At 33.5% G+C, this 10,125-nt stretch overlaps 2 protein-coding genes across 2 annotated transcripts; one reads left to right on the forward strand and one right to left on the reverse strand.

Moving 5' to 3' along the window:
* Positions 1–3,164: 3,164 nt before the first annotated feature.
* LOC140960905 (uncharacterized) lies at positions 3,165–4,981 on the reverse strand. The gene is made up of 5 exons (XM_073419227.1): positions 4,838–4,981; positions 4,589–4,709; positions 4,221–4,324; positions 3,594–3,725; positions 3,165–3,434 (listed from the first exon to the last, which is right to left on the reverse strand). The coding sequence occupies exons 1-5, from the start codon at positions 4,838–4,840 to the stop codon at positions 3,408–3,410; spliced, it is 387 nt and encodes a 128-aa protein (XP_073275328.1). The 5' UTR covers positions 4,841–4,981; the 3' UTR covers positions 3,165–3,407.
* A 554-nt stretch (positions 4,982–5,535) lies between these two features.
* LOC140961944 (uncharacterized) lies at positions 5,536–8,414 on the forward strand. The gene has a single exon (XM_073420739.1). The coding sequence runs from the start codon at positions 5,647–5,649 to the stop codon at positions 6,487–6,489; it is 843 nt and encodes a 280-aa protein (XP_073276840.1). The 5' UTR covers positions 5,536–5,646; the 3' UTR covers positions 6,490–8,414.
* The last annotated feature ends 1,711 nt before the right edge of the window (positions 8,415–10,125 follow it).

A 10,125-nucleotide genomic window follows, 5' to 3' on the forward strand; every position in this document is an offset into this window, starting at 1 on the left:
TTTGGGAAATATAAGTTCAGTTATTTAGGTTGTTTGGATAAATTTATTTGTCATATCACAAAAAGAAACAGACCAAATTTTAGTTATTATAGTTTTTTTTTTGTAATATATACAACGGGTACTGATGATCAAGCTGCATATATGTATCAAACTTAATTCTAATTTAAACAAAAGTTTTATCATTATGATCTACAATAATTAACAAATCTGAAGTTGATAAATATAAACTCAAGAGAGCCAATAATATAAATATAAATAGAGATATATATTATTTATAGAGTTTTAGTACCAAACTCTCTTATTGAAATATCGAAAATGCATATTTTTCCCTGTGAAAATTAAATAGTATATATAACGTTCGAACTAATCTAGACGATCTGAAATATGAATTATAGAGAATTGAATTTTCTTTCTAGCGAGCTAAGTGCATGTATTTGTGTATGGAGCCGGCGCGGGTGAGCAGTTGGCTTACGTCTCTGCATCTCTTTTTCAATATTTCATTAATAACGATACATGGATTTCATAAATTTTAATTTATTTATATTAAAATTTTATATAAAATAATATATATTGATAAATATTAATAGTAATTGAAAGTTAAAAATATTTTCTAGAAAATTTATGTTTGGAAATGTATTAAATAATTATAAAGTAGAAAAAGAGGGGATTGCGTGACGGAAATTTTTGACAAATAGAATGAGTTATCTAGACAAATTTATAATTAATATGGATAATTTGTGTACATAAAAATACCATTTTACAAACATCATACCTTTACCTTTAAAATATAAATTTTCAACTACAAATTTAGTATGTATGTTTTATTTTTAGAATAATTTGATTATGATTTATGTATAAAAATATTTTTGTATGATATTTCTAGACTACTCTAAATTTAATTTTGAAATATTTAGCTTAGTCTACGCGAATTAAATACAGAAAATGTGTCTCATAATTAATACAATAAAAATCGACATGATATGTCGACGACAAGTCTTCACACGTTATATCAACGTTCAATTTGCGGCGTTTCTAAATCATATCTTCTTTTGTTTGTTTTTTTTTTTAAAAAAAGAATTATTATTATTACGATTTTTTCTTTTGTTCACGAAGTTAATGTATAAAATTGTGGAACGACCCAAATAAATACTTCATCTATTATTTAGTACTAATTTTTTTATATAAACTAAATATATATGTTCAATTTGATTTTTTTAATATATTTATATTCATAATTTTGTTTTTTAAAATTTTATTTTATTTATTGTGTTATTATCTTTTGCTTTGTTTGTTGTTGTTCTAATAAATTATTTTTTTCATAGGTAAAATTTTGGAAAGAAATTGGTGAAACTTATCAATATCTCAGAAATTTTTTTATTTTAATTTTATTAAAGGTTGAAAGATTAAGTTAATAAAAATTACATTTGAAATAACTGCAGGGGATAAGCCCAACCAACTTAACCATATATAGAATATGTGACCAAACTAAAGCAATCATCAAAAATCAAATTTGAAAAATCAATTATCTACTATCAATCCAATGCAGGTCCTGATCATTGGCAACACTAAACAAGAAACCAATTCTAAAAACATAAAAATTCCGATCTGATCGTCTCACGGGTCAATTTTATGAGATAAATTTTCTATTAAACCAAAACTATAAAAAAAAATATTATTTTTCTTCATTCCACTCTCTCATTAGGGAAAGAGACTTACTCTTCTAGAAATAAAGATCAATTTGTGGAAATGATATTATTAATTTGCGTGAAAAATAAAGAAATCTATATATTTGAGACATATGCAGTTTTCTCGATATAAACGTGCATTTTACTCTTGCAAGCTCTCGACCATTTTCCACCATTTTTCGAATCTCTCTATATCCTTTCCATAATGATCCAGCACCAGCAGTTTGATATAGTCATGAGGGACGAAATGGTTCCGGTCTTGTTCCACAACTAAAACAAATTAATTACTGTTTTCAGCATTTTTTTAGCGGATCATTTTAATTTAAGTGGCATCATTTCTTTCCGGATAATTATATTTTTGATCTTTTTATTTGTACTTTTTCCATTTTTGGTCATTTTTATAATGAATATGTATTTTTGGTCATGCAATTTGTATGTTTTTTTGTCATGTTGACAGTGAATTTGTATTTGTAGTTCTATAACTTGTATTTTTTTGAACAGATGGGCAAACAGAGGAAATAGAGAACTAAAGCCAGAGTTTGTTGCACAGTTGATTAAAAAAAAAGGAAAAAAAACTAGACATGAAATCATCATTAAATTAAATACAAGATATACACCATTTTGCATGGTTCCAGCTGCAGGTCCACCACCGAAATGCCATGGATTTGGTGGACCGGGGAGTCTAAATTGCACACGGTGAGAAAAAATATTATCAGTATACATATACTTACAGCATGTAACTTCAATCAAAGAGCATGAAAACAAAAGGTATAATGGTATACTAAAATTCATAGAATTCTCTAAAATATATACGTAAGGCTGGATGGGACTTGGGAGTGCAATTTTTTTTTTTTTTTTTTTTTTTTACCATTTTAACATATATTAGTTACTTCATATCCAGTAATATTTCCCTTATCTTTTCTTTTATACTTTCATTATTTAGCGATCCATAATCACATAAGCTTTTTCTGCATTAAAATTATAAATAGGAATGCTATTTTTAAATATTTATCTATTCATAATACTTATTTATTATTTTCACTTAAATACAGTGCTAGGTTGCTACAATACAGCCGGTGAGCTTACTTGATAAATGATGGAACTATCCGGCATAGTCAAAAATTCTTCTGCTGTTTTATTTTCACAAATACAACAGAGATGAAGGAAACTAGAACTATGAAAATCATTGTCCATTTTTAACTTTGCTAAAAGGTTTCTAGGCTTAAACATCTCTACTGATGGTAAATTACTCAGCTCACTAACATTTGGTTTAATAGTGAATGATTTATTTTTTAAAAAGGGATAAATTAGAGATGTATGTTTCAAGATAATTAATTTTTATGCTTATGTCTCTCCTTCATTTATACGTCGAGCAAACTAATCAACACATACAGCTCGAATGTAGCATAAAACCACCATCAAGAAAGTGGTGGCCTCGGCACCAAGAATCACTTGATCTGGAGTAACATAATCTCGTGATATAGAAACTTTACTTCTCGATTAAATTACGAACAGACCGCATAAACGAACAGAATATAAGTTTACTGCATTTCTCACGCTATATCAATACACAACAGACGGTTTACAACCAAAAGCGATAAAGACAAAGAAACGGAAAAGAAGAGAACACGGTGAGATATTCCCATGCAACAGGAAAAATCACTCAGTCAGAGCATCAGGATCGAACAAGAGGCCCATCACGCTGGAACTAGCATTACACGATCATATCAGAAGCTTTTCGATGGCATCCTGCATTAGGCAATATCAATTTAGAATATCACGATATTGATGGTCTATGAGCAAACAGAAATAAAAATATGGGAGTCGCTCACAAATTACATTACCGTTTTTAATGCAAATTCTGAATATATCATATCAATAATCTATTGATAAACAGGAAAAAATAACCTTCAGTTGCTGTATTTGAGATTTCAATTGGCTGCCTTCGTTGCTGGTCACTGAACAAGCTATAACCGGTCTGGTAACTCCACAAGCCCTACCAAGAGCTTGCTTTGATGGAACAAAAACATAAGGTACATTCTGCACTCAAAGACAAAAGATCAGATAATTTGTTTAGCCTCTGAAATACCACTCAACAAAACCAAAAAATATCAAACTTGGAGCAACATTTGAGGAGTATTTTTGTACTCAAAACCATCACAAGTAACTCATACCTCATGCTAATTAAGTTTTTAAAGTTCCATTTAGTTATTTAAGTTACATAATCAAGCATGCCAACCCATGTGATGCCTGCAGAATGATTTTTTTCTTCAGATTTTCCATCAGCATTGACATCAACTCATTAAATAGACCTGTGATCGCATTAAAAGTAAAACACTGTTCCGATCCTTAGTTCCTTCAGTTTTAACGGCAATTGCATGGTTTTGGAAATGATTAACAAGTTTGAGAGATTGTCCACACAAAAAGGCTAGTCTTTTTGCTCGGGCTTCACGGGAGGACGGTAACTGTCAAGTCAAACTAACAGGCCCATTTTCAAAGTAAATTCAAACAAAACTTTCAAATTAGAAGAGTAACCTTATCTTCAGCAAGAAGCGGAAGGTGAAGAAGAATTTCGAGAGGCTCAGTGTCAGCTGCCATAACAATGAACTCCGAAATTCCTCTGTTGAGAGTCTTAGTTGCTGCAACAAACACACACATGCATTCCATCATCGACATTATATCAACAAACAGAGCAATCAAATAACGATAACATAAACAACCGTTTGGTGCACCATTGGATTCCTCAAGGACCCCGATGCGACTTAATGGGGCGTAGGCGTAAAATATAAGTTTTTCGATGGATTTAGAAAAAAAATTTGCTTTTTCCATCCCCATAGAGAATCCAGGTCTTCTTCTGAAGAAAATATTAATGCAGAAACACAGAGCAAACGTGTAAATTTCACCTTCATTAGCACCCTTCTTAAGTTGTTTGTAATTTGCAGCTTGTTGAACGAGGTCCATGATTGTGATGGTTAGCTGGGCATCTGCCAACGGATACGCTTTTGGATTCACAGCTTCTCCAGTCTAGACACACGCATAACAAATCAAATAGAAAAATAATAACAATAAACTTAACAACGAATAAGAAGCATAAATGAGTTCGGGAAAAATCAAAACTCTGGAGATGAGAGAGGAAATCACGAAAGAATTACCATGGTTGCTGAGTATTCTAAAGGGGAGGTTGCGGGAAGACGCTGCACCAAATAAATTAGGGTTTGTGGGGGCACTAATATGGGGATGGATTAGGGTTTAAATTGAGTTGCAACAAGATTGAAAATATTTCCAATCAACCCATGAGTTTACTGTACCATTGTGAAGTCCCCCAAGATATTTTTTCCTTCGTTTCTAGTCCAAAAGCTTGAAAATACTACACTTGTGCAGTTGTGCTTGTATTATGTACTTGAATTTGATTATTCATTTACCAAAGTATTTATTTTAATAACATTTGATTATTCATTTACCAAAGTATTTATTTTAATAACATTTAATAAATGGTTTTGGGTTATTTTTTTGGTACCAAGAAAAGTCATTAAAAATATATAAAATAATAAAATTATGATTAATTTGAGCGATAGAATATTGACATTAGATGAAAATCCGATATTTAAAATAAAATATCAAATTCAACACTCAATTATAACAAAATCTCTTTATGTTTCAAATAAAAAGGACTGAATTAGACATGGACATTTGTAGACGGAAGGTTTGGAAATTTTCAAATGGACAAATGGCGTGGACTCAAAATTGTCAAAGCCCGTTTAAGAAATGGAAATTAGAGCCCACAATATGAAAACCAAACCTAGATAATAGGCCCATATTGTAAAAATCAAAGCCCAAATTAGACACGCCTCTAATTTTCAGCCAATCTCATCTCCATCTCGGGTTCTCAATGTACCTTGCAGGCTTGCACATACAGAGAGGAAGCTTTATTTCAGAGGTTTTGTGGCAGTTTACGTAAAAAATGTCAATTCTTCATCTTTATGGCTCGGTTTCAACACCGCTTCAATCTCTCTCATCGGCTAATTCGGTGGCGGGAGAATCGATGTCGGTACAAGTGTTGTTCCTCAACACAAAAATCTCAAAACTTTCCCTCACTAGCCCGAGTAATATTCCATCGGAAATGATGACGATTAGGATGGGAGGTGGGCCAAGAACGTATCCAGGTGGGGTCACGAAGTGGCAGTGGAAGAGAATGCAGGCCAAGAAAGCCAAACAGCTGCTTCAGGCCCGTTTAGCCCGAGAGCGACACATCTACGAGATGAGAAAACGGGCAGAGCTGAAGGCGGCGGTTTCCGAACTCGAAAGACCGTGGGAGAGGATTGAGAAGCCTCCATCTTTGTTTTCCATCAGTGCTGACGAGCAGTTGAAGGTGCTGGCGGATAGGTTTCAGAAGCCTGGTGGGTTCGACTTGTGGTCTGAGAGAGACGGCCCGGAATTGTTCAGGCCCGATAATGGGCTTCCGTCAACAAGGTTTTTCCCTAAAGGGGTTGTTCATAGTGTAAAACCTTACGGTAGAGTTGGGAAAATAGGTGATGGGTTTGATAAATTTGGGAGCTTGAGCCCAGAAGAAGATACAGGGGCGAGTGGAGCTGATGGAAAGGCGAGTTTGCAGAGAAAAGGGATTTACAGGAATCCCCAGAGGAGGTCGCAAAGTGAATTCGAGAAAGTAAGCAATGGGATTGATTTTGGGTCGCGTTCTGAGAATGTTACACAAGAATATCAAAATACGAAAGCTTCGAAGGAAAGATTTGGAAAGAAGGGCTATAGTAGAGAGCCTTTGCATGATTCAAAAATGAGATTTTAATCTAACAGGCGCAGTGGTAGGCTGGATACTAGTTCTGGTGATCCCCGCAGAAGATATATACACGGAAAGCGTGAAGATTCGAATTCAGGAGTGTATCATACGAGCAAGCAAAATGACGGGAGCTATGGGTTTGAATTGGGTGTCTAAGGTTGTGGTAAATGTTTACTTGTGAAAAATGAAATCTTGATGCTGTAATTGAACTATGGTAGATAAAAATTGGCTTTAAGGGGATGGGAATTTCACCTTGCTCTAGATATCATTCGCCATTTTGTCGCCCCATTGTGTTAAGTATGTAAATTTGTTACTGTTTTTCTTGGGATTCATGAACTGTAAAACGTTAGAGGTTGAGTGTGGAATAAATATACACTTGCAGGAGTTATATGACTAAATACTTGCCATCGTCAGTGCCTTTTTTCTTTGGATTGTTAAAAGTTTGGCTGTCTCTAAGTTAATGCTGTGATGAATCCTTGTGCTGTGAATTGCCATTTTCTTTAAATTATTTAATTCTGTTGGTTTAGTCTATTTAGTTGCTGCTTCTCTTGACAACTGCAGATTTGGTCATTAGTATCGGTTGACAATCTTGGTCACGGTTTGGATCTCTCTCTTCGTTCTTGTTCTTTTCATTGTGTTGTATTCGGAAATCTTTTCACTCTGACCCCTCGTAGCGAGAGAAACATAATGATTTATTGTTGTGCTATTCAAGCAGCAGAGACAAAACTATGTTACAGTACTTGAACAATTTGCTGTGCTTTTGGTTCATCATTTTTTTGATTAATTTCGGAAAGGTCCTCAGTTTCAGAATTCTGCCAATTAAGGTCATAAGGTTCACAATCTGCTAAATGGTCATAGTTAAGAAATGGCGCGAAAATGCTCTTGTTAAGTTGGATGTTGTGAAGTCATGTTACTTTGTGATACCTATTTAATCCATGTCTATGATATTCATTAGAACAAGAATTGATGCACCTAGTTTCTCGCACTTACTCCTACGTGGTGAGGATGCTATTGGGCTTTCCTTTGGTAGAATCGACACATTTTATGAAATCTGTCATCTAAAACTTTTCATCTTGATGGTATTCCAGCTGGTTGCGGTTTGTAGTTTTACTTTAAATTTTCGTGTGGCTTTGTTTGATTAATATACGAAATCTGAGGCTGGAGTCGAAGATATATTTAGGCTGGAATTAGCAAGTCAAATTTACATGAGTGGTGGCAGCACAAATGCATTTTTGTGGTTGATGGCACAAGAAGAGACGAATAGCATTATTCTCCTCTAAACTAAAATAAAGTTTATGTTCTTAATTTTCAAAATTATAAGTTTTATCCTATCCTAGTGCATAAGGTGGGCGCGTAGATCGTATCATGGAAATAAAAGTCAATGGCTCTGCACATGTGCCAAGTTGCATGACCAATGTCCATTTTCTTTGATAATGGCAGCATATATCATTTCTATGCATACGCATGCCTTTTATTTTGCAGGAATGATTTCTTTCTTACAACGCTGTTGACTCTAGCTGATTTGAGACCTTGGTATCAGCATACCTTGTTTCTTGGATGTGATGGAATTCACTTTATCCCATGCCCACCGTCCAAGGATAATGACAATACGAACCACATATATACAACTCCACTCCAAGCTACTGGGTGTAGGTAAATCAGAGCAGGTAAGAGATTGAAATACATGGTCACGTCAAGGTAATGAATAAAAATTTTACATGAAGGGAAACAAGCCTCTTACTTTATCTAGGGTGTCCTTACCAGTACTTAATGCTTGACACTTGACAGAGAGTGAACAGAGATCCTCACGGTAAACTGAATCCTCATTGTCCTGATGATAGAAATACATGGTAGTGGGAGGAGTTTAAGTACATATTGAACGAGGAAATACTAGGGAAGTTTTTGTAGTTAAGCCTACTTTAAGTGAAATTATCCTTTTCTGAATACTTTAATTCGGCTTCTGGTTAAACTATCAAGTTTAGGCTGTCTTCAGATTCTCTCTTTGATCTTATCTCGGAAAGATGGCATGCTCTATCTTGGGAAATCGAATTTACCCTATATAGATATCGATTGAATCAGATGTAAAGAAACCTGAAACGGGTCTGAGTTATCTTTCATTATTTGAGAGTTTTCCTATCTCTATATTAGCTAAGAACTAAACACATAGGATCAGTTTCAGGGATGGCTCCACTCCAATGGAGACAAGGGACTGATCCACCCTGATATTAGTTTTGTATGGAAGAATCATTTTATCTTGCAAAAACCAGTTATTAAATCAATTTGACAAGTAGGGATAATCATCTTTAGTGTGAAATAAGAAATCTTGTACATTTTCCTCGAGCTCAAGTGCTTAACATTTGGATAATAGTTTTTAGGGAAAATACTAGTGTGAAGAAAAGACTTAAAAGTTGATTTTACAATAGGCAAGCAGCTATTATTTGTCTTCATGTTCATACCCTTTTGCCAAAATTTCTGATTTGATATGTCGTGGTAAACGCCACCACTTTGGGTCGAAAGCTTGCAATTATTTTGTTTGTGGAGAAGAGCCATTGCCAAAATTTCTCAGGTCATTTTGAAAAGAATTGCTGAATACTTTTCCTACTTTTTGTTTTTTATTACTCAAGTCCCATTTGGGAAATTTAAAAATCATTTCTTTTTTTTTTTCAAAATTAATAAACAGATAGATGGTCATATATAGCACATTTTGTTGAGAAATCAATAGCAAATATTAACTGAATATTTTTTATCTTAATATAGCTTGTTCTTTCCTATTAATTGTAGGAACTTCTCTACGATTCAAATTCGATTTAAAAAAAAATTATTACTAATATTCGATTCGATGTGACTCGCATGTATCACCATTTACATCCAATATTATCTTTCTACTTGACTCGATGTCAATTGGTGTTACCACGTTTTTTATACGTGATCGTGAAAAGTGATCTAACCCAAAGTGGAGATATTGAAAGAACAAATTCTGACTTTTAATCAAAGTAGAATCTGAGGAATTCTACACTATCTCCTCAAATTTGCATTTTCACCCCTCTGAATAAGTTCAATTAGTATTTTAATAAGTGGGATTCCTATGATCTTTGGGATCTTTTTGCAATTTAAGCAAATATCCACCACTAATCACTTACCAAAATAACTGGCCAATCACCAATTTATTATTAGATGGCATGAGAAGTAATAAGTTCTTTTAGGGTGGGATTAGTTATATGATAAAATTTACAATTTTATGTTAAATTAAATGTGATGATTATCAATCAGTGACTTGTAACTCGTTTCACACTAAGTTCTCCTGTTTGGAACATAAGGTCTAGACTTAACAATCGGTCCCCAAACTCGAAAAAAATGTGATGATCACTAAGTCTCTTATGTTTAAGATTTTTCTATACATGGAACAACTCAAGAAAAGGTTACTCCTACAATTTATGTGTAATAATTAATATTGGTCTTTTTTGCATAGATATGCCAGTAATATAATATAATTCAACATATTTAATATTTCAAGGGAAAAAAAATTTGACATGATGGTCCGACTATGTTTATATAGTGGAGTTGAATTGGTATCTACTCGGACTTGTGAGGCCGAATTCGTGCCATCACTAACTGAAAAAAAAAAAAAAAAAAAAAAAAAAAAAC

The sequence above is a fragment of the Primulina huaijiensis genome, chromosome 16 (assembly GCF_012295235.1).
Source record: "Primulina huaijiensis isolate GDHJ02 chromosome 16, ASM1229523v2, whole genome shotgun sequence".
Classification (NCBI taxonomy): Eukaryota; Viridiplantae; Streptophyta; class Magnoliopsida; order Lamiales; family Gesneriaceae; genus Primulina; species Primulina huaijiensis.

Coding starts and splice junctions, on each gene's coding strand:
- LOC140960905 (XM_073419227.1), bottom strand. Junction 4,325..4,588: donor TAAGAAGGGTGCTAATGAAG/GTGAAATTTACA, acceptor TGTTTGTTGCAG/CAACTAAGACTCTCAACAGA. Junction 3,435..3,593: donor CTCAAATACAGCAACTGAAG/GTTATTTTTTCC, acceptor TGCCTAATGCAG/GATGCCATCGAAAAGCTTCT.
- LOC140961944 (XM_073420739.1), top strand. CDS start 5,647: ATGTCAATTCTTCATCTTTATGGCTCGGTTTCAACACCGCTTCAATCT.